The 24157-nt window shown below is 36.1% G+C and overlaps 2 protein-coding genes and 1 long non-coding RNA gene across 8 annotated transcripts in view; 1 reads left to right on the forward strand and 2 right to left on the reverse strand.

Moving 5' to 3' along the window:
* Positions 1 to 425: 425 nt before the first annotated feature.
* Positions 426 to 9115, reverse strand: LOC110828903 (E3 ubiquitin-protein ligase SIAH1A). 4 transcript variants are annotated; one of them, XM_022062068.2, is made up of 7 exons: positions 9019 to 9115; positions 8591 to 8707; positions 7327 to 7420; positions 4436 to 4680; positions 3961 to 4200; positions 3021 to 3213; positions 426 to 1781 (listed from the first exon to the last, which is right to left on the reverse strand). In XM_022062068.2, the coding sequence occupies exons 4-7, from the start codon at positions 4668 to 4670 to the stop codon at positions 1604 to 1606; spliced, it is 846 nt and encodes a 281-aa protein (XP_021917760.1). In that variant the 5' UTR covers positions 4671 to 4680; positions 7327 to 7420; positions 8591 to 8707; positions 9019 to 9115; the 3' UTR covers positions 426 to 1603. The 4 variants fall into 4 exon arrangements, with proteins under 4 accessions (XP_021917760.1, XP_021917759.1, XP_021917758.1 ...); XM_022062067.2 differs by having other exon boundaries at positions 8972 to 9042; XM_022062066.1 differs by having other exon boundaries at positions 8894 to 9023.
* A 922-nt stretch (positions 9116 to 10037) lies between these two features.
* Positions 10038 to 24157, forward strand: part of LOC147872632 (uncharacterized) — an 83090-nt gene continuing 68970 nt past the window's right edge. The window contains exons 1-2 of the long non-coding RNA XR_015537113.1: positions 10038 to 10122; positions 16757 to 16845. This is a non-coding gene — a long non-coding RNA (uncharacterized LOC147872632). The remainder of the gene's footprint in view (positions 10123 to 16756; positions 16846 to 24157) is intronic.
* Positions 11705 to 24157, reverse strand: part of mdu (mitotic spindle positioning protein meduse) — a 68686-nt gene continuing 56233 nt past the window's right edge. Inside the window, exons 6-14 of one of the 3 annotated variants that reach the window (XM_087356062.1) lie at positions 23421 to 23480; positions 21646 to 21729; positions 20388 to 20514; positions 19211 to 19381; positions 17627 to 18037; positions 17336 to 17463; positions 15975 to 16173; positions 15175 to 15296; positions 11705 to 14919 (exon numbers count right to left, since the gene is read on the reverse strand). In XM_087356062.1, coding sequence (XP_087212188.1) covers positions 15216 to 15296; positions 15975 to 16173; positions 17336 to 17463; positions 17627 to 18037; positions 19211 to 19381; positions 20388 to 20514; positions 21646 to 21729; positions 23421 to 23480 — 1261 coding nt within the window. In that variant the 3' untranslated portion in view covers positions 11705 to 14919; positions 15175 to 15215. The remainder of the gene's footprint in view (positions 14920 to 15174; positions 15297 to 15974; positions 16174 to 17335; positions 17464 to 17626; positions 18038 to 19210; positions 19382 to 20387; positions 20515 to 21645; positions 21730 to 23420; positions 23481 to 24157) is intronic. The other 2 variants (XM_087356063.1, XM_087356064.1) reach the window with 2 other exon arrangements.

A 24157-nucleotide genomic window follows, 5' to 3' on the forward strand; every position in this document is an offset into this window, starting at 1 on the left:
CGATTATCATTCAATATCTTCAGTTTCAAAGCACCAATTCTTGTGAAAGACTGAATACAGATAGCAGCCACTTCAAGAGATTAAACTGATACAAAAATTTCAAGGTCACAGTGAACAGCAAAAGAAACTTCCATTCACAGACCCTTCAAAATTTTAATCCTTAATGACTTAGGACAGCGAGGCAGAGAGAGGATTTGAAGGACAGTGGAAGGATGAAGTGGAATGGCAATTGGGAATCGAAAGACATCAGCCGTGTTAAAGAAACTGACGCGTACGTACACGACTCATTGCGCGGTATCGGACAGTGAGCACAAGACTGTGTCAAGATGTTAAAGAAGAGGAGGTAATGGAAGAGAAGCTGGAGACAAAAGAAAGTGAAAGTGAATGAAAAGTATGGGAAAATGTTATAGAAAAAAGAAATCAAATAAAACTATGTCATCTCCATTCCTATATTGTTCAGAAAAGCATCACTATACAAAAACTGACCTCCTTAATTACTCAGATCTGAAAGGGTCAAGGCTTTAAAACAATTCAATGAACCAGCTGTTCTAATAATACACAAACTATATTAACAATCATTCATCATCACCATACTTTTAAATATAAATGCTGATTCATAAATATACAGCTTAATGAGACAAGGAGAATGATCACATACACGTCTAGAAATTAGAAATTGTTATATTCTCTTCTGTGCAATGCCGTGTTTCTTATGTGCTATCGTATTAATCGTGATCCTCAAATTTTGTGTTCGTAAATTAAAGAAATAATGCTAGAATGGTATGAAATAAATTTTCTGAACTCGCATCAATAAAACAGGCCACGCTAGATCTTTTAAACCATGGAAAGGCGACAAATTAAAAGTGTCCATTAGCACAGAAACTATGAATTCAGTTCATTATTCAATAAGCTTCAGGTTATATGTATGTACAATACACATATATACATTTCTAAACTTGCCAGTCACGTCAGTCAATTTCCACTGCATCCTGTCACCAAAATCCCTGAAAACGGTATAAACTTATCTTCTATCCTTTTTCTAGGAAGAGTTTTCCATTGTTGTCACACCAAAGGGTAAGTCAAATCCACATGAAGAACATATTTACAGACTTGCTAAATTAATTGCTACTTTTAATGAAACCCATGAAAATGCATGAGTTTAACAACAGTAAATACATTCAGAAAAACAAAATCAAACTTGCTACAAAAACTGTGAAGATCTGCAACATAAAACACCAACTGATCACATACTTTTCTGTGTGTCCTGTGTTACAACCATCTGCTTGATATGAGAACTTGTGAGTCATCTTCCATAATTATGCAAAAAGTCAGAAAAAATAAAATTGATGTTGGGTAATATATACCAATCAGCTGTGCCATTAATACTTTTGGCAGTGATCATCATCTCCATAGCACATGAAGATTTCTGTCTTCTGGGTTGTTGCGCTGTGTAGTCTGGTCGATGTTAACCAACGATGGCGATGATGACGGAGGCAGTATGACCTCTGAAACATTGGTTAACATCGACCAGACTACACAGCGCAACAACCCAGAAGACAGAACTCTGCTGAGAAAATCTCAAACCATACATAGCACGTCAGTCTCAGACCATTGAAATGGTCACATTGATACCTAGGTTGCCATTATCTGCAAATAGTTGGGCAATACTGGTGTCGAATACAAGGCAGTCGGAGTTCATGATGGCAGACGAGACTCCTTCGTGGATGGATCTTGGCGTTGCTTCCCACGTCAAACGTCTTCTCTGGCCATTCAGTTCTAATCTGATATGGAAGAAAGTAACGTGTAGTGTACGAAACTAACGCATATTTAAAAATAATATTAAAAAAACCCAAACGAGTTGTTATTTTGAAACCACTTATGCATCCAAAGCATATGCAACTCATTACTTTGGACACAAGTATATCGATGTGAAATTTATTCTCACATTAAAGACTTCTTTCCCATACACTGTATACAATCACCTTCTTCAGATGATGCAATATTATGAAACATACAAACAGAAAATTGGAATCAGGAAAATGTTTCACGCAGGTGAGATCCAACAAATCATAGAGTTCAAAATATTCAATAGGCTCAGTTTTCCAATCAATACTTGATGGTACAAGCGCTTTACAGTCAATATTTTGCACTTGAATTACTGTGCTTGGGCCAGGGTCTGAAGCCAGTCACTTACCTCTTTAGCTCCGGTTACAATGCCATTGTCACTGGCACCAGCATGCTTATTTCACAATCACTATCACTAGAATACCTGATATACTCCCACTGCTACCATCTGAGACAGTGGTCCCCAACCTTTTTGTGCCTACGGCAACATTTGAGAGTTTATGAGATCGTGGCAGGCACCAACCAATTAACAAAGCCAAATTTTCTTTTCTCTGGACAAATAAGATATGGACACCAAATAATACATAAAACAACACGACGTTTAATGATACAAGAAACCGGGCAATCAAAAATACGTAGTTTTATAAGTATAATTATTATTACTCAAGTGGGAAGTTAGTGTGATGTTTGGCACTGCATTTCATCGGCCAGTTTTTGAAATTTGGGAGTGTAGGATGATGTTGCTGCTCGCAAACAATTGTCAAGATGGGCATCAGTAAGTCGAGATCTGTGCTTTGATTTTATAATGTTCATGATTGAACGGCCTTCATTATTCAGTATAACCTCTCTCCGTACCAACGTGGGCACCCAAAAAAAGCCTTGGCGGGCGCCACGTTGATCTAAGACAAACACTATTTCATCATCTAGCACTCTCCTTCTAGCCATCTTCCATTAAAATCAAACAAAAATAAATAAAAAAAATCACAAGAGCTTCTTACAATCTCATAACACAAAAATCCCATCATCTGTTACACTCTGTAGTACTACAAATACTTCCTCTGATATATCCATTTTACACTCAGAAAATTGAGGGCACTAAGCCAAGTACGAGTACAAACGTGTCTGGATATGCCATTATAAATGTAGCAAGTGGCATAAATTCATAAAGTACTTACCTATATGCAAAGTTTTCTGCCTGTTTCCTTGACCCGATGAGCTGTACTATGGCAAAGAACTGTTGGTGTCCATCAAACTTCTCTTGTTTCTCCAGTACCAACATAAAATGGTGGCCAAAACATGACTGCATCATGACCCAGTCCACTGCTCCTGGTAGGTTGATGTCCGTTGCTAAGAATACAATATCCTCACCTGGAATGGCATGGAATTCTATAGGTGAATCCTGTCAAGTCCAATTTGTAGTTTAAAAGCTGTTTTTTAAACAAGCAATTCTGTGAAAAACTTATGCTGCCTTTACCACTATGTTATCGCCCTCGGTGGACTAGTGGTTAGCGTGCTCGCTACTGGACCCAAGGTTCGCAGGTTCAATCCTGGCCAAGGTCGATGGATTTTTAAGGGTGATAAAAATCGGTAGCATGACTTCTTTCGGAGGGGAAGTAAAGCCGGTGGCCCCATGTCATAGATTTACAGCGTGTAAGAGAACCTTACGAGCAAGATACGAGACGTTTCGTAAGCAAAATTCAGCAGCCATTTCTCACCCAAGTCTCCTGATTAACTGCTAGATGGTTCTGGCAGTCAAATCAGGATTGAGTAGAGTCAGTGGGCTGGTCACTCACTACTTCACGACCAAGACCAAGAAACCTCCGATAAGGAGGCGGCGAAAACCCACAACAGGGTTGTAGAGCCGAGAAACAACAACAACCACTATGTTATGTTTGCCACATGTAACCACAAATTTCCTATTATCTACAGGTTTGTAACTGGCAATATGAAAAGAATGCGTAGCTATTTATGATATATCCCCATGCAAAATATAACATGCCTAACTCTATTGCCACCAAACTGAAAAGTACATACAGCTATTGCATATTTGCCACGTGGTTTTACATTCTTCAAAAAAATTACTTCTATAAAATGCGTCATACTCAGCTTGATTACCTTGCAGTGTTGTGATAGACTTGTGGGACATCATGAGGTGAGGCATCACCTGCTCAAGCGAACCTTGCCATTTGCAAGAAGCCCCTGGGCACGGGCAGGAGTATGGCCGGAATTCACACGTTTCTTCATGTTCTCCCTTCTCAGTATGTAGAAGTGACACAGCACAGCCAGATGTTGAATATTTGCAAGGAAACATAACAGTGATCGCAACTTTCTCCATTGCTAAGTTGCGAATATTCCCTGCAAAGGAAACAAATTAGAAATTAAAAGTGCTAAAGACATTACAACTTCATATTCTTGTTATTATACTTAAATCTGCATAGTGAGAAGCTTCGTATTTCATAATCTACAGATCACAAAACCTGAGGAAGGCTAAACGGGGCATGCATGGAAAAGATTAGAAAAGCATAACAAAATTGAGTCAGAATATCTGACAGGGACAGAAGACTTGGTAAACAGCAAAATGTGCACTCACCCAAAGGTCCCCTGCATGTCGGACAACAAGTCAGCTTGGGCCGACAATTGGAGCAAACAAGATGTCCACTCTGACACTGCAATATCGGAGGCAGGACATAATCAAAGCAGACTGGGCATTCAAACAGACTTGCCAGGTCTGCTGAAACAGTTGTTGTGTTGGTCGCCGTGGCTGATGAGCTAGATGTACTAGGAAGTCCTCGACGTTTTGTAGAGAGCACTATCTGGTTACTCATTGTGAGGTCCCTGTAACAAATAAAAAATACCATCAATTCTTTAACTTTGCGCTAGAATACGCCATCAGGAAGGTCCAAGGTAGGCAGGAGGGTTTGCAATTGAACGGGACACATCAGCTATTGGCATATGCTGATGATGTTAATTTATTGGGGGACGATATAAATACAATAAAGAGGAACGCAGAAGTTTTACTAGAGGCTGGTAGACAAGTGGGGCTGGAAGTAAATTCAGAAAAAACTAAGTACATGTTAGTATCTCGTCATCAGAAGACAGGCGGGCAAAATTATCTTAGGGTAGCTAATAAATCCTTTGAAAGGGTTACAAAGTTCAAATATTTGGGAACAACAATAACAAATCAAAATGATACTTGTGAGGAAGTTAGGAGGAGACTAAATTCCGGAAATGCTTGCTACTTCTCAGTCCAAAATATTTTGTCTTCCCGTCTGATTTCTAAGAACCTGAAAATTAAAGTATACAAAACAATAAGCTTGCCTGTTGTTTTGTATGGGTGCGAAACATGGTCTCTCACTCAGAGGGAGGAACACAGATTGCAGGTGTTTGAGAATCGGGTGTTGAGGAGGATATTTGGGCCTAAGAGGGAAGACGATGGGGCGTGGAGAAAACTGCACAATGACGAGCTTAAAAATCTGTACTGCTCCCCCAGTATTGTGAGGGTGATTAAGTCGAGAAGAGTGAGATGGGCGGGACATGTAGCGCGCATGGATGGGACAAGAGGTGTGCACCGGGTACTGGTTGGGAAACCTGAAGGGAAGAGACCGCTGGGGAGACCTAGACGTAGATGGGAGGATAATCTCAGGCGGGATCTATCCGAGATAGGAGTTGAAGGAAACTGGATTTTGTTGGCCCAGGACAGGGTCCGGTGGAGGGCTTTGGTTAATTCGGTGATGAACCTTCGGGTTCGGTAAGCCATCTAGTTAGTTAGTTAGTATCAATTCATTAAACACAGTTTTTGAAGTTCTCACAATGAATGATGTTAATATTGTTCCCCACTTTGGAAGTTCACAGCTGCCATGGATCAAATGATGAAAATAAAGATGCACGTAGTCATGACATTAATACAATAATAAGCTATAAAGAGGCAACCTGAAGGGTGAGCCATTTACTGAGATACCTGACCACAAAATGGTAAAAAATACATTTTAAACTATTTAAAAATGTGACTACTCAGTAACTTGGTCTACATGACCCCACCCCAAGATCATTTTGCTGTTTTACGATACTTTCCTCTCATATAATGTTTTAAATATTTGGTGCCAGTAATTCTTACTGTAAACAGTATCAAAACAGATGCTAGTTTACAGAATGTTTGGATTTTATAAAAGTACTGTTAATACTAAATACAATTTTACTGAAGAATTTAAGAAGCGTGTTAACATTTCTGTTGCATCTGACACATACTGTAGAACAACTTGCAAAGTTTTTTGCTCAACTGATAAGGGTAAAACCAACAGCGTTTAACAATAACATCAAAGTACTACATCCAGAGATTTAGAGACCTATGGTTCAGGGCCACCATGACCAACCATCTCACAGAAGCTGTATGTAACACAATATAAGTGTCTTTTTAAACTCCTGTAAATCATTTGCCAACTTAGAAAGCAACATCTTTCAAGGTTATGCAACTTTCATTATACAATTACTTTGTCCAGATTACATTTTTAATGTGTATACTTAACTTGCAGAGTCAGTGGGCTGGTCATGCACTACTCACAAATGCACACTTCAAACGTGCAAGAATCCTCCTAAGTGGGGAGGTCATGGCCCAAAAACGGGCTGAAGCACCATAGATGATGATAATTAAATTGTAATAAGATGTTGAAAGAAAATATGACAAGTCTTGATATTTCAACAATTCAATATAACACTGTCCAAAGAAATTAAGCTATTAGTCACAATGGGTCTGAGAGATTGAAGCAGGTACACTCACTATGATCACACAGGCAAATGCAAACTAAATGGTGCCCAGTCACAGTTCAAAGACATGGATGATTGAAATGTACTAAAACAATCCTACAGCTACCTATTATTTATTGTAGTAATTAATAGACCATTTGTCTATGAGACCCAATGCGACTACTAACAGGTTAAAATAATCCATCTTCTTCCTCAGCCTTCTGAAACCACCTAACATTATTTTGATCATGCAGATATCAGAATGAAATCTACAATGCTACCACAAAAGGTAATGACTTAAACTGGAAGTTTTCACTAGGGTAAACTACAAAACCTTTTAATGATAAAAATTATTAAACTGGGTGCATCTCTATCTGAATGAAAAAAAAAGAAGTTGCATTCCAAAAAATAAAGAGACTTAAAAAATCAACCATATTAAACAGTTTCTGGCATAGCACATCATTACACCTCCTGCTGTGTACTAAAATATAGTGCATAGGATATTTAATTGATGAAGTCTGATGAAAGAATATGTGATACCGAAACAAATACTTTCCAGAATTTTCAAGCTGAGGCGCCAAAACTGCTACCCCACTTCCTTTGTGGTCTTCTCAGAGACTTTTACACATATACTGACTATATTTGTGATATACAAATAATACCAACTAAGGATGCAAAATCAAAAGCATGAATTCAGAAAATTTGTGAACTCTGCACAGAAGTACAGTTTTCTACACTTACCAGTAGCATGGCACATTTTTTGTGTTCAGAAGGATTAAAATGTGAAAAAGTCTTTCTTCGTCCTATATTCCTTCCTTACCAGTACACTAATCACCTGTAACATTTTAGAAAGACAAAAACAATTAATTTAACACATTTATATTATAGAAACATAACTCAAGTGCAAATAGTTACTGGACTCAACACCCTGCCTACACATACTTCAGGATAACTTACATATTCCAACCGCTTTATAATTAATACTGACTGACAATGCCACAGCATGAACATACTATCCTATAGGCTTCCAGTAATTTCTTTAGCCTGAGTGTTCTTATTAAATCCACTAACTAAAACTAATTAGGATGAAACTTAATGAGTCTGTACCAATATTACATCTGCTGGAAATGTTCTGTTCATGTGTATCACACAAGACAAATTCTGAATGAAATGTGTTATTGTATACTTATAGAAATGGTGATACTTTGAAACATATTTACATTCCCAGCATTATACAGTATATGGTGCTGAAGGAACAACATGAACATGGGAAAATGGATAAAAGTTAAAACAGTTCTAAATCAACACTACTAATATTGTAACTATAAAAATGATCCTATTATTATAAGTGTTCACAATGATGAGACTGTGCCATTACTAAGATCAGGGTAGACTCTGGCTTCTCACCACAGAACCCAGGTTACTTCAATTGAGATTCGTGATAGATGAAGTAGCACTGGGGCTGGTCACAAACATATATTATTGTCATAATGTAACATTATAAAGTGTGAGTTTCACCATATTTGATTGATGTTATGAAAGTCTGTAGATCTAAGGCCCATAAATGTGATGGTCTGAATAGTGCATGTAACCCTGGAACAAGTAAAATAAGCCTGAACCTTGTAAGGAACAAGATGTAAGACTTTTATAATGGGGGGGATTACTAAATAGCTTAATTCCAGCACAGTAAACTCCTTTTTGATATTGACAAAGTTTAGTGTTTGGCACATGAACGTTATGTCCGTATCTTGTACTTATTTTGTGGACAACTAAGTTTGTTTGAAATTCTCTATGTTGTCCACTACAAATTATAATAATGAGAGCAAGAATTCGCTGCCAAGTGGAAGAATATTAAACTTCTTAAATAATTCCCTACAAGAGGCTCTGTTCAACGCATACTAAACTGATCAAAGTGCTTTCATTTCAGTGTAATACTGTCAAACTAAGCCTTCGTTTCTATTCAAAACCACACCTTTAAACCTAAGCTACGAGTCCCATTACTCACCTAACGAACATTATTCTTGTCCTAATACGTCTTTCAACAGCTACAGGCTCGATAATTCATTATATCATTGTCCAATGACTCTTGCTAATCCAACTTCAGTAAACGAATTGTGTTGATCTGATTCACACATCAAAAAACATAAGTTCATATAGTTTTCAGAACACAATAGGCGGTTACTTCATCTAGGAAATTTAAAAACGACAGCATTTAGTTTTAACGACGTACTAATGAATTTTGACAAATGAGAAAGTTTTTCTTGTTACAGTAATTCAGGTTTTACTTCAAATGCAAAATGCAGCTTACATCACTTAACAAAGAATTGGCAATAATTTGCATCATCTCTGCGTTATATTGACAACAGATATTCATACTAAGTCCTACCAAAGGCGTAAACCGAAATGCAACATAACAACATAGCCAGTACATACACAACTACTAATAGTCCTCACAGATGTGAGACACAACCAAAGATGATAGAATAAATGTAGTACTGCAGCACACCATACATGAACACAGATCATCTCTAGTCGCATTCGACTGAGCGGAGACCACAGGTCACCTCCGCTTTTGTAGCCTAGAATCACTTTTGTAGTATACACGAGACAGCATAATTACCACAGATGAAAATAAATCTTGTTACTATTCTGTACCGTGCGTAAAATTCGTGTTGATCATGCTTAGACTCACAGATAATCAGAACGGCGTAATTGATCACAAAGAGTGGCATGCCAAAATAAATGTTTAAGGAGTGCAGGGAATGATAGTTGCATGTTTCCTATGACACAAGATTAAAACTTTATTTATTTGAACAGAAATCAATACATATGCAGAACTTGGTTACATTTCCAATAGATATTACAAAGTGCAACAACCTTCCACCCCCGCAACCCCCAAGTACATGCAAACCTTGTTATGTAGTAGTGACTAATCCAGTTCTGGCAAACGATGTATTGAAACTTTTGGTAGTTTCTTAAACTACCCAATTTAAAAAGAAGCACAGAGTAAATCATGCGGATATTATGTGAGTCGTAGAGTACTTCCACTAAAAGAATGATTACATTTATTGTACTAGGAATACATACAAGCCCCAAGAATTTAATATGGGGAAAACTCGCTGATATCGTGCAATATATGTTCGCGCCATTCACTGTGCTATGCGGATTGAATCGGTATCCCCTGCGTGCATGTTTAAATGTGATGACGTGTAAATATTATTAACTTTATTGCTTTAGATTGGACGTTCTTCAGTGATTTGAAAACCAAAATAATTTATTATATGAAAATCGATTTTATTTTTGTGGCTGAAATTATTGGAAGGCAAGTTTCTTAATTGCAATGGGTTGATAGTCGACGTACTTTGACAGTCGACTCAGTTTGATTGTGATTTTCTTAACTGTATAATAATACTGAAGTGTAGTTTCTGTTAATTACATTTATTAATGGTTGAAGAGTGACATTTCACTTGTGTAATTGTCAGAAGCGAATGTCATGAACTTACGTCACCTTAAGGATCTAGGTGTAACTTATGAAAGGTACGAGTGAACTACTTCATGTTATTATTAATTCATTTTGTACATAAGCATACAACTGAAGCAGCATGATACAATCATAACAATATTTAGTTCCCATTTGTTTATAGGCTACTGAGGATTGCGCAAAACGAATTTCGACATCATTTGGGGGGGGGGGGGTGCGCAGAACGTTGCGTCCGGAGAAACATAAACTCGTTTTTCACATCTCCCAATTTTTTACTGGCAGCTGGGAAGGGACATGTATATGAAAGAACCAGAACACTAATAAAGATTATAATCAATGGGAAAGAATGTGACAGCTAGAAAACCAATAGTTAATCGCCGTTCAAGAATGACGGGAAAATCAAAAGTAGTAAACACAAATAGTCATAAATATTATCTCATAAGGCTCAAAATCTCAGCAGCATTACCATGGCATCAGTTATGACAATACACATACTTATATATCCCATAAAGTCCTAAATCCCTGATGATCAAATAAACACCAGCCAACCAAAGCTGTTACTAACACTTGCCTATTACTACCTTATACTTTATGGTACTGTTTCATTATAGTGGGTAATTTAAATAAATGTTCAAAAAGACAGTAACTATTAACAAATTAATTATTTATATCAAACAGTAAATTAAATTGCTCATTTTAAAAATCAGTTTTTTACCTCACTTCTATTGAACAGCAGGCCTACCACTCAAGAAAAGGTTCTTTCAGTTTCCTTTTGAAGAGGCAGTTGTTTTTAATTTATTTCATTTAAGGAGTTTGTTATATAAGTTACAGACTTCAGTAGGTTCTAGGTTATGTTAATCTGTGGCTGATTATCTGAGTTCTTTGTCATCAGCACAGAAAATATCTAATGATACAGGTGAGTCACCAGTATCAAAATATTGATTCATCTTGCCCTTTCCAATTGTCAAGGGGACCCACGTATTTAGTTGCAACACTACACTGAAGAAGCTGTAGCTTGTCATATACCATATGTAGTAGTTATTATTGTGCTTGATGCACAGGTGGTATGGGTTACACATTTTGCTGGTTAACAAATTTGCAGCACATTCCTGATTATATTGGATAATTTATATACCTACCCTTTCATGAAACGAATGGGATAGTGAGTTTCCCTTTTCACATTTCCACAGTAAACATCTTGCATCTAGGATTACTTAACTATGTAATTTATATTATAAACAAGTATTGTATTTGTGATATGACATGTTCTATAACCTTGGCTTAGGCCTATGAAGGATCTATGGAATGTAAAAATGATAAATTCTATTCTACTTAAAAACTTTCCCTTTGCTTAATTCATATTTATAGTCAACATCTGAGGACAATCAAAATTGCAGACTAAATTTGAGCAATGCTTGCTACCATGCTACTTAGAATCTATCTTCCCTTCTACTATCAATAAATGTAAAGATTAAAATATATAACATTGTGATTTTATCTATTTGTACAATATAATGTTGCTCAGACAGATTCCCAAAACAATACCACTAATTTTCCTGAGTTCTAGTTTTATTATAATTATTGTTTCAAATTTAGAATTTTAAGTAAATAATCCCATTACAATAATGTACAAGTATCATCTGTTGATTTAAGTATCTTTATTAATAACAAAAACTACCTGTGTTATTATATAATAGTGTAACATTACAATTAGTGACACATGTGTATCATTGGCAGTGCACACAAAATACTATTCAGTGGTGCCCATGACTCATATGTGCATCACTGCTATCATTATGAGAATTAAAATATAAATTCTGATGTATTATATTTGATACATACCAAAAATCATTAAGCTGTTTTCCATGCCAAATTCTTGACTAAACGGCCAGGAAAGATGTTAAATATAAATAATTTACTATTTTGTATGGAATTTGACATGCTAACATATGAGGTGTGAAGACCACACCACAATGGGTTACAATTCTGTACCATTTCATTTGCAAAAAAGGCAGACATTCTGATGTGACTAACATAATAAAATGCATATTTAAATTCATAGATATTTTCCTCCCATTTTCTGTACTTTTGAATTGGAGAATAAGTATTACTGAAATTAAATTTCAAAGACATTTTCAGTGCATTATATCTGATAGTGAAAGAATTTGGTCTCTTATTGCTTAACATAGCTGAACACACTCATATACAATGAACAGTTTTACATCCAAATGTTATTATGTAATTTCATTGAACATCCTCTCACCTAACTTGGAATAGAAATTAATGTATGCTCTGGTACTTGTAACTAATTAATACATTTGAAATATCAGTGTAACTAGCCAGCAACTGGAACTGGCAGTGAACTAAAAAATACATAGTAAAGTAATACTACTAATTAATCTGATTACGTTATCAAAATAGGAGAAAAGCTAAAGGTGAACTTCAAATAAATGTTAATCATGTACCAGTTTTTATAACTAGCTGACCTACTGACAGGATAAAGACAGAAAATTTAGTTTTTTTTATATTACATATTGAATTTCAGCTTAATCATTTGCAACAGGACTGCAGTATGGCTTAAAAGTTACTTCTTGGAATATTTTAACAAATCATATGCCTCCAACTAACTTTAAAGTGTATTATGAAATGAATTTTAAAATTTTCTAAGTCTACAGTTTGCCTTTATAGTACACCGAATGGCTACTGTAAATTACCATTTTAGCAGTATATACATTTATCACTTGCGTACCTAAAAAAATTAATTCTATTTGCCAATATATCACAAAGTTATGAACTAACAAAAAACACCAATTACTTAGTAACTGCAGCATTAACTAAACACAATACACACAATTTCATTTTGTATTACTTTGATGAAGTAAAGCTTTTGTTTATTAGCCATTTCAGTCTATGTCTGAAAGGAACATATAATCTTATATATACTGGATAAGAAATTAGTACATCTGTTGCAAGAAAAAACTATTGTAAACACATTTTTAATACATAATGAATTAGGAAAAGAAATATTTTCATTTTATCAATATGAAGGAATGTCTATATTATAATCACAATATTCTATAGACTGCAACAAAATTGTAAGGTCCATAAGTTACCAGAACTCTGAGCACACTGATGGTTCTTACTGAGATATTTTCTCAATTTCTTTCTGGGGATCTGAGGGAAGAATAAACTACCTTGACAGAACAAGACTGGATGTACTACTGAGCACACCACAAGATGGTGTGGGCTGTATGTGATCCATACTGTGCGCATGTGCACAATGCTGTTTTATGATACTATTTCCATCTCATAGACATAGACCCACTTCAAGTCACCCGTGCGATGAATGTATAATAGCCAGCATGATAGAGTGTAGCATAAAGTTTCTCCCAACCTGCCTATCCATTTCTGGTGACTTCTTATGCCACACCTATAATAAGTTGACTGGAAAGAAATGGCATGGAATCTCTTCCTGCAAGAGTATACAGCCATGCTATTATTTTCAAATTATTTGAAACAAATTAATGGGCACAAAATATTATTTTTTTATAGCCATTAATAGGGGGGCTGGCATGGAAAAATGGACTTTCAAACTATAATGGATGCTGCCCCTTTCTTTTATATTTATTTATTATTTTTAAGGTAATGAAGCACCAATTCTCCCCATTCACAACCACAAATTTTTAACAAATTCTTATGCAATTATCCTCCAAATGCCATTTTATTATAATTTCAGCAGTGATACAGACTATAAAATTGTGTTTTGGAGGAAGATTGCAGAAGTATTACACTAAAGTTTAGTTTTACACTTGTAATATTATGTTTATGTCCAGGTGTTCTATCATAGAATAATAAAATAAACTTCACTCACTCTCTCACTTCATGTTGCATTGCAATGTTCTTGATCTTCAATTTTGTAAGTTTACATTAATTTTTTTGTTCTTGGAAACATGATGTTTATTTATATGAGATGTTTTAGAATGTGGATAAGACATTTGACAATATGCAAAGAAAGTGATGTGAATGTAAATAACTCTCTTTGCCAAAGTAATTAAGAAAGACATGGCAAGATAAGGAAAACATACTTAACAGGTTAATGCATAAAAATTCCAGTAATGGCAGAATGAAAGCATCTAGTGCAAGATGAATACACATGCAGTCTAAATACTTATGTTACTTGCATTTGTAAATAAGGCATAGAGAGTGACATAAACTGATAATTAACTTCATTGATAACAAGATGCACCAGATAAGAGTGTTGCATTTGATGCTTTTACATATAAAATTCCCTGCTTAGGAACATGACTTTAACAAAACTCTGAAAACTTTCGTTCTCATTAATATAAACTTAAGTTTTTAAATCATACATTTCTCATTTTCTAAATGAGTGACAAAGGTTTCTATCAAAGTAACAAGTGCATAGCATATCAAAAGTCCAGAAAATACCCAAGAAGTAATATAATTGTACTTTGGTCTTTGTGATAATTTTCACAAATCCAAAGAAAGGCTTCTATCTTGTGTTAATTATCTCATCATAACACAAAAATAAGTTGAACTTCGTAGCACCATACTAGAAGACTGAGGTAAGTTCAATAAGAAAACAGAATACATATGTTACAGCACACTAACATTGTTGCTCGACACACTTCCACTTATTTTTTCCATGTTGTACTTCTGTTTTGGCATAACACATACAGAAAATAATACAGCTTTATGATTCTAAAGCATTTCAGATTAGTAATAAGGCATCATTTTACATAGCTATAAGCCATGTCCATTTCCTTTTTCTAACATTTCACTTAAGACACAATCAGTTTTAACTCTGGTGGAATATTCATCTTTAAGTTGCTGTCCTGAAATAAAAGGAGAAACAATTTTAATCAGAAACAGATAAACAAAATAAATAATAACTTTCAATCCTCTCTGGCCATGAAAATAACAAATAACATATGTCAATAATTAACATTTCCCACTGTTTGTGAAGTTCATGCAAATTTATTTCAAATTTAAGGTTTAGTTGCTTACTACATTAGTTCTGAATGTATACTGTTTGCTAGGCTTTAATGTATATTAGGTGTGTAGTTAAAAGATAACAATATTAAACTGACATTTCAACTGCATTAATGTACTAATCAAACTGCTTGCTTGCTCAATGTTCGATGTTTTGCTGAATCATATTCTCCCACTGGGCAATCAGAGCACTTCGTTTCCGGATGTTCCTGAAGGATGACTGGAAGGGAAATTACAATTATTATTACATTTCATAAGCTTTGGTTATTTTACACTTAAATCTGAGCCTGTCCTGGTTACCAGTATTATGTATTATTTATGTAAGACTTGAGGTTCTCACAGCGCAATAACCCAGAAGATGGATATCTTCATGTATTATTTAGTTTAAGCCTGTGAAAACATTACTGATAATTCTCAGCTGTGTAAAATTATATTTTACAAAATTATTTCTTTTACGATACATTCCAAAGTTACTGCATATAAAACTGTTAATTCAGGCGCACAATGCCAAACCATGCAGACTATGGACATAGGCAATCAGTTGCTTGAATGTTAATCATCACATTGAGAACTAGGTGTCCTTTATTTTGCTCATTACTGTACGTTCTTGCATCTAATAAAGTGGAATGTAGTATGATTATGTCCCCTGGGTTGTAGTGATATGCAGTCTGGTTTACCATTGTTTAAGAGGGTCTTGCTGCCTCCATCATCAGGGTAATGAGTGACACCCTGATGATGGATGTAGCTAGTACCTCTGAAACTTTGGTAAACTTCTATAAGACTACCTGGTGCTACAACTTAGAAGACAGCCATCTTCATACTCTAAACTCAAATTATACTTATGTTGGTGTTGTTTAATATCAAAAGTTTATGCTATTTATATGAAAAGGAGATAAACCTTGTCCAATGATGATTCACTGTCACCATTAAGAGTTGTTTCTGAGTCCAACAAATTAGGATTTGACACAGCACTGCGAAGAGGGGTGTGGTTCTCTACATCTCTGTCTGTTGTGAGGTTCTGCTCCTCCTCATCATCACCATCCCCAAGGCACAGTAAATTGGGTTGAGATCGTGCAAACATTCGAGCACGCTGCAGTCTGTGGAAATCAGAAAATTGTTTTATATAATGTAATATTTGAGATTTTCACAGCGGTGAGTATGAAGATTTCTGTCTTCGGGGTTGATGCGCTGTGTAGTCTGGTCGATATTAACCAACGTTTCAGAGGTCATACTGCCTCCGTCATCAGGGCGATGAGTATGAAGATTTCTGTCTTCTGGGTTGTTGCGCTGTGTAGTCTGGTCGATGTTTACCAACGTTTCAGAGGTCATACTGCCTCCGTCATCTGGCAGTATGACCTCTGAAACGTTGGTGGACATCGACCAGACTACACAGCGCATCAACCCAGAAGACAGAAATCTTCATACTCACCACTGTGAAAATCTCAAATCTTACTTATCTTTGATTCGACGATGACTGAGAGTACAGAACAGTTTCAGAAAATTAATTGTCTTGAGATGATCAGAAGGGCAGTGACAAACATTAATAACTAATATAATCAGCATTTGGAGATACATTAGGAAGGCATGTATGAGTTTTAGAGAGGTTTCATAATCTTAAAAAGGGATGTGGAAACAATTTAACAAAATGCAACAAAACAGCTGTTCTGTTCTTGATTCTAGATACTGAGTACGAGATGTGGTTCCAGTGCTAGCAGGAACAGTGGAACAACTACGCACATGCTGAACAAGCCTACTTTGCAGACTATACTGTAAGTTTTTACAAACTCATTCTCAATATACTTTGATCAAGCCTCAAATGATAATAATTTCTTTGTTACAATATTCAAATTATGTTTAATTTTAAGGCTTCAAAACTAATGTAATCTAGCGTTTAGCATTGGTTCTCAGTAGGTGGCTCTTACAATATGGTGACAACAGAAAAGAGTTTAGGCACCATGTTAAAAAAAATTTCAATGGATCATCAACATGACTGCAAAATATTTCCCACTGGAATTTTCAGCTTGAACTGAATGTATTACAGTACTGTCTCAAGATATTCATGCAGTGACCACAGAAGACAATGAAAAATCTATTAGTGCAACTAATATTCTAACCAAGACAGAACAGGTATCTTCCAGTAATAAGCTGGATGCACCTGTATTGGACCAACCTGCTCAGTAAATATTATATATATTATATAGCATTACAAAATTATAATTTCCTTTTCATTCCTACAACATAAAATCAAATCATATATACCTCAGTTCTTCTTCACGTTTTTGCATCTCTTGTAGTTCCACTTGGATTTTTTCTCCCGCTGAAATATATCCTCGACGAGACATTGTTCGCTGAACATCTCCATTCTCTTTCTCATTGTCTTGTGAATTCTGTTTGATGAAAAAACGATAATACCGTGAGAAACCTGTCAGAATAGCTGCTGATTTCTAGGCTGAAATTTGAATCTCAGACCTCTTGAATGTGAAACAGGAAAGCGGACTAGTTAGCTGTGACATTCGGTTGTGGAACTTCAAACAGTTCATCAATACTCACCTGCTGTTCTTCAAGTGATGTATCTGCAAGTTTGTTGGTTGTAACAGGAGATACTGGTAGTGGCACTGGAGTGGGCGAATTTGATGCAGTAACGAATCCAGAGCTGAGTGTCCCCATCTTTCCTCTAGTTGCCAGAAATCTCTGCATCAATCCCTTTTGACCCAGAGAAGCAGGGAACTTCCGTGGGCTAAGAGTTAGGGTGCTGGGACTCTGAGATATAGTTCGACCAACTGTGCTGTGTCCTCCTGGTGGACTGTTATTCTGTATTTTCTGTACAGAAGTGATGGAGGGGCTGGCCTGACCATTTATCTCATCTACTGATTGCGGAATGTGCGATGTAGAGACGGATTTTAGAAGTTTACGATCTTGCTCCTCAATGGCAAATTCTGCCAAGTCTGTAAATCGTGTTACCTGAAAAGTATGTGTGTAAAATTATCTTAATATTTGCTATAGGCTGCACTGTAACGCCCCATAACTAAACTTCAAATGGAAATTTTCAAGTATGCGTACTTTAAATGTATAATATAATGTTTTAACTTCGTTAGCAGTGACTGATCCTTGTACATAGTGTTTAAGATGAAGATAGCTGTCATATATATATATATATATTAATATTTGTACTCGCATGAGAACTTCAAATCCCTTGGAATCCATATTTGTTATTTTTCTAATGGCTTTTAGAGACTAAAATTCTTCTAGTTGGAGTTTCTCTTTTTATTTTTTCTTGGTAATGGTACCTGCACCTTGTCGTGGTGGTGGGGCTTGAGTATTTCAGTGATCCCAAGAGCTACTGATAGGGCCTCCCAAGCCAGATTGGTCGAGGGGGAGAGGTCAGACTAAGACAGGTACCCTGTTCCTCCAGGTTGGGGGTTGGTCGCAAGGCTAACAACCTTGCACCGTAAAAAGGAAGATGTTTCGAAACCTCAATCAAAGCCTCGGATAGACGGACCTAACAGAGGACCGAATGGAAGAGGAGAATTGAGGAGGCCATGGACCGAATACAGACCGGAGAGCCATAGAAGAAGAAGAAGAAGAAGAAGAAGAAGAAGAAGAAGAAAGAAAGAAAGAAAGAAAGAAAGAAAGAAAGAAAAAGAAAAAAAGGAGAGAGAGAGAAAGAAGAATAAAGAAAAGAAGAAGGAAAGAAAGAAAGAGTTGGAGTTTCTCTTTTTATTTTTTCTTGGTACTTTATGTAATTATATGAAAATGGATCATTTAACAGGTAGAAGAATTATAATTGGTTCACTATTAATTTAATTAATTCAGCATTTTCTCGTAGGTGCATTAGTAAATATACTCTTGCCAATATAAATGGACAATTAGTACTTTACATTTTATTTGTGCAACTGAAAGTATGCCTAGTTTCTCCCATATTTCTTCTGTGCTATGAACACGATCTCTTGTTTACAAGCATCGGATCCTCTCACATGAATATATTTGGTGTTTGAGAAGACGATAAAAATGTCTACCCCATTCTCGTCAGTTAAAGCTATGTCTAGATTTTCAGCGACAGACATTATAAGTTACCATAGAAACAAACTAAAAATATAAGGTATTAGAGACGTAATCTTGTCGAAATAAACATACTTTTGAATCCACTGTGTCCTCAGACATAGTCTGTATTGTGCCTGCTTCACGCAGTTCCTTCTCACGCTCTGTAGCCTCATTTATCTCTTGCTGGATGCGACTTGTTGCTAGGCGATGCTGGACGCTTCGACAGTCATTAGAAAGAGTGTTTCTGCTGTTAATTCTTCGTACCTGAAATAACAGTTTACAGTTTTTAAGTAATCTTTAGTTAATGCACGAAACTACTGCTATAAATAAAGCAACCAGTGTAGCACATTTATGGTTTTTTATCAACTGCCATAAAATGTCAAGGTAATTATGAATGATTGTTAAATAATGACTGAAGTAATTTTTTAAATAATGATTCAATCAGCAGTTGCCTGGAGAGGCTAAGTAAACATATCAATTTTCAAGGGTCCATCCATCGTGTTCTACCTACGCCCATTTTTAGTGAAGCTAGAAGAATAGGAATGAAGATTTTCTTTCCAGAATAGATCATAGAAAATGAGTCGAATTTCTAAAAAAAAAAAAAAAAAAAAAAAAAAAAAAAAAAAAAAAAAAAAAAAAGAATATTTACAGGTATAGAATTACTTCTGAAAAACTGCAAAACGTCTTTTTAAAAATTTATAAAAAATACTGAGATTTATTTTGACGAAACTTTCCAAACCTGAGATTTCGGGTTCTCACGGTGATGATGGTCTCTGGGGATGTAACACTGTGTGGGCTTTTAGATAGGTACTTAAATTATTATTTATGCACCACATTGAAGTACAACCCACAAGACCAAACCTAGATTTATTTTATGAGATGATATTAAAATTCTGCAAATTATAAAAGCATGTTTCTTAGTGTGCATATTTAATTCTTTCTGCTGTTATGCTGATAATGTATAGATTGATAAGAACATTTGACTCACAATAAGATAATTATGAATCGGAAAGCGAGATAAGAATGGAATTTTCTTTTTTGTAAAACATTAAAGATAAAAGAGTCAAGTTGATTACATATGGAATTCATAGCAGCAGTAAGTTTGATATAGAAGATGGCTGTCTTCTGGGTTGTTGCTCCGTTTAGTCCGGTAGATGTTTACCGACGTTTCAGAGGTTCTTGTCTCCATCAGAAGGGCGATGGGCCATGCAGCATAAATGAATTTATGTAATGGAGACAAACACACTTATACCAACACAGATAATCTTACTTCCTGTTTCCCAGCAGCAGGTGAAGTAAGAGAGTTGACTGGAGGAAGGCGTTTCTCTCGACGCAGTTCTTCCTCTCTTTCACGTGTTAAACGAATTTCACGCTCAATAGGAGTTTCCTTTTGGTTCCTTGAAATTAAACATATCAGTAATCTCATTAATGAATTTCTTGACTTGATGAACATATAAACTATTTAGGAAGACATGTAGCGCGCATGGATGGGACAAGAGGTGTGCACCGGGTATTGGTTGGGAAGCCTGAGGGGAAGAGACCGCTGGGGAGACCTAGCGTAGATGGGAGGATAATCTCAGGCGGGATCTATGGGAGATAGGAGTTGAAGGAGACTGGATTTTGTTGGCCCAGGACAGGGTCAGGTGGAGGGTTTTGGTTAATTCGGTGATGAAACTCCGGGTTCGGTAAACCATCTTGTTAGTTATGTTCCTAGTCAAGGTAGAAAGAATTTATGAAGACCAGCACAAAAAGTCTACAGAAAATAATCATATAATGACAACAAATTTTAGTTGTGGTTATGTTCTGTGTGAACTCATGAATGTTACAGATATATAAATGAAGATTACTCATTGTTGGAAAGGCGTACTTTAAAGTTCAGAATAGAACCTTCCAGGATCTTACTAAGGTAGTGCAGCTTTTCGTACATTTCATTTACCCATGACAATTGCAAAATTATAAACTGTCTGAGCTGATAATACATCTTAATGGTGTGATACTTAATATCAGACGAAACTTTACATTTACAAAGCTGATAATGCTTGTGCAGATGTAGTCTTAATATCATTAACATTTGTTTTGGTTTCATTTGTACATTACAATAATGTTTTCACTTTTTGATATGTTGCACAGAGTTTAGAAATAAACTGTCCGCGTCATAATCATAATTAGCATTATCAGGCACTCTTTTTTAAATTTAGCGTCTGGGCCATGAGGATAAGTATATTGTAGTCGAGACATGTTGCTTACCTTGTATCAATTGTGTGCTGACACGTCATAAAATAATTCCAGGAGATGGCTGCCTTATGGGTTGTAGCGCCGCGTAGTCTGGTAGAAGTTTACCGACATTTTAGAGGTTCTTGATCATCGCCCTGATGATGGAAGTAGCAAGGATATGTGAAACGTTGGTAAACTTCTACCAGACTACACGGCGCTACAACCCAGAAGACAGCCATCTTCATATTCGCCGTCGTGAGAACCCGAAATCTTAAGTAATTGCAGGGCTATGAACATGCAAAATGACCACGTACTTTGAAATGTTGGTGTTGCAACTATATGGAGCGTCTGCGTAAAGCCTTTTCCGCACCCTTATCAACCCAGTCTTCGCCACGCAACTGATGGGCCCGTTCAAAGTGACGTCAACGATATATAAGGAAAATAGGCGTGCTTTATATGCAAAATTCCTAACTAGTTTATGTAGGCCTGCAGTTAACTTCAAGGCTATGGTATATTCATATCACGATACAGGGCATCACACTCGCCTTTCTTCATAAAGAATATCCAGACGGTATGCAGACGCATTTACAGTAGACTCCCGATTATCTGGGTTGGTTGTGAAGTATATTTTATTTCCTGGATAATCCACAAAAATGAAAGAAAAACACGCAAATATCACCAAATACGTCAGTCTATTTACAGACGTAAACTACTGTAGTTTTTAAAGATTTAGTAATAACAAAAAGGGTTTTATATAAGATGTAATACAGTTTATACCAACTATTTTTAAAGAAAATTCCAACAGACAGTAATAACATTCTATTGTCGTAAACTTTAAGTTTTAGCAACACCTGATGAATGTTAATACGTTAAATAATATTATTATATTTATTCCATCTTTTAAAACGTTCTAACTTTTACATTTTATACATTAATTTTGGTTCAATCGAGTTAAACCCCGGTTAATCCGCCACTGGATAATCGGGAGTCTACTGTATAAGTAAATGACAATTTACGAAGCAGGTTGGTACAGCACAAGGTACTCTGATCCTCTGCCGGGTTACAGGTTATCGTTCCTAAAGGCGTGGCTTTCCCCAGTTTCTCGAGGTGAATGCTGAGAAAATAATCTCAAAACATACCCGAAACCCCCCTCCGTATCATGAACTATGAGTCCTCACGCATTTAATAGGCATTCTCTGTTATTACACCTTCACATTTATCACAACAGCCAGATACTACACTCATTCATATGCTCGTAGGTTCCACATGCGGACTCTTTCGACAATAATTTACCAACCAAAATTGGGTATGTATTCCCTGTTTCACCCTTTTTATGTTCGTACACATCTCGCTCATGTCAACATCCTAAACTTTGTCACCATAATACTAGGGGAAGTTAACAAACTTAGCTGTTCCTTTCTCACTACAGACCCAAGACTTTCAACAACAAAGCCACTTTTTCTGCACCGATGGTTATCAGTGTTGTAGGTATACACCAGTACCTCAGTTCTTGTGAAACTGAATCCCGTCATATAAGGTGCTGAATGTGGTGGTGGTCGTCCTTGACGTCATTGTAAAGTGGACAACATGAAGTATGTGTATGGTTAAAATCTCAGTACAAGATGTTCCATTTAAAACGCAACGCTCTGAAAAACATGTTTTGATGACATAAATATAGCAAAACGAGTTGTTTCGTCGCGATCATTTGTTATAAAACAGTGTTTCAGCAGACGCTGAAAAATGTCCACCACCTTCTCAAAATTTTGTTATCAGTCGAAGTATTGTTGTCTTATTTTCAAGATACGTGTTCCTAAATGCTTAGCGAAGAGCAGAAAACGACTTCGAAGTGAATCAATGTTCGACTTGACTGTTTTAAATGGTACATTCTGTAGTACGGATGTTGAAATAGATCAGACTTCTTAAATTTCCTTGCGGATAGATGAGGAATTTCGAAATTACCGATTGATAGATTCTACGTCATAACTGTACATAATCGAATCGGTGAGAGATAATTATGACCCCAACCCTATATAGTTTTTGGAATTTCTTTTCAATGTTCTGCTTCTAATTTGTTTCATCAGAGGCTTACCTGACTTCCTCCCGCTGAACGATAGAAGTCTCTGTTGTACTGCTCACGTTTCTGCGACCCCTGAGGACAAGTCAGTAACGATGTACAAAGCCTACACCTCAGTATTCTGTCTCTTTGTTAATGTCCTCGTACCAGGGTTAGTTACAGTAACGTACACCAATCCACATTCTGACACCACAGATTAAATCACGATGGTTAGAAGTAAATAACTGGTTATTATTATTCGGTATTCACCTCCACCCCCCCAAAAAACTTGATTAACATAGAAAATCGTGTGACTGTCTCGCGAATAGTACAGTGGAATATGAAATTATTTTCGTCTTGTAAAGTGAACTTATTCTGTATCTGGCTGGTTCCGATGTTGGAAATTATGTCATCATTATGGAAAAATAGCTTGTAGGAAATCTCGATGGCTTTGCTAATCAAAGAGTAACTAAAAATTCATTATGCACGTTGAATTATTTTTAGAACTACTGCAACATTACGTAAGTACAAACTTCAACTGTCGCACGCATTGCGACTACAGGTATGAACCATCTCAGCAATATTAAACAATAAGATTGCGTGAATGTGTATAAAATACTGCAATAAATTCCAGAATTTTAATCATGCTACCACTTTTAAACTGACGGTCAAGAATGAGGCGGAAATCTGAATTAGTAAACATAGTCATAGATGTAGGATTTGAGGTTTTCACAGCGGTTAGTCTGAAGATTGCTGTCTTCTGGGCTGTTGCG

Source organism: Zootermopsis nevadensis, unplaced genomic scaffold (assembly GCF_977971745.1).
Source record: "Zootermopsis nevadensis isolate Lab colony 2312 unplaced genomic scaffold, Znev_1.0 Znev_ptg000025l, whole genome shotgun sequence".
NCBI classification, from domain to species: Eukaryota; Metazoa; Arthropoda; class Insecta; order Blattodea; family Termopsidae; genus Zootermopsis; species Zootermopsis nevadensis.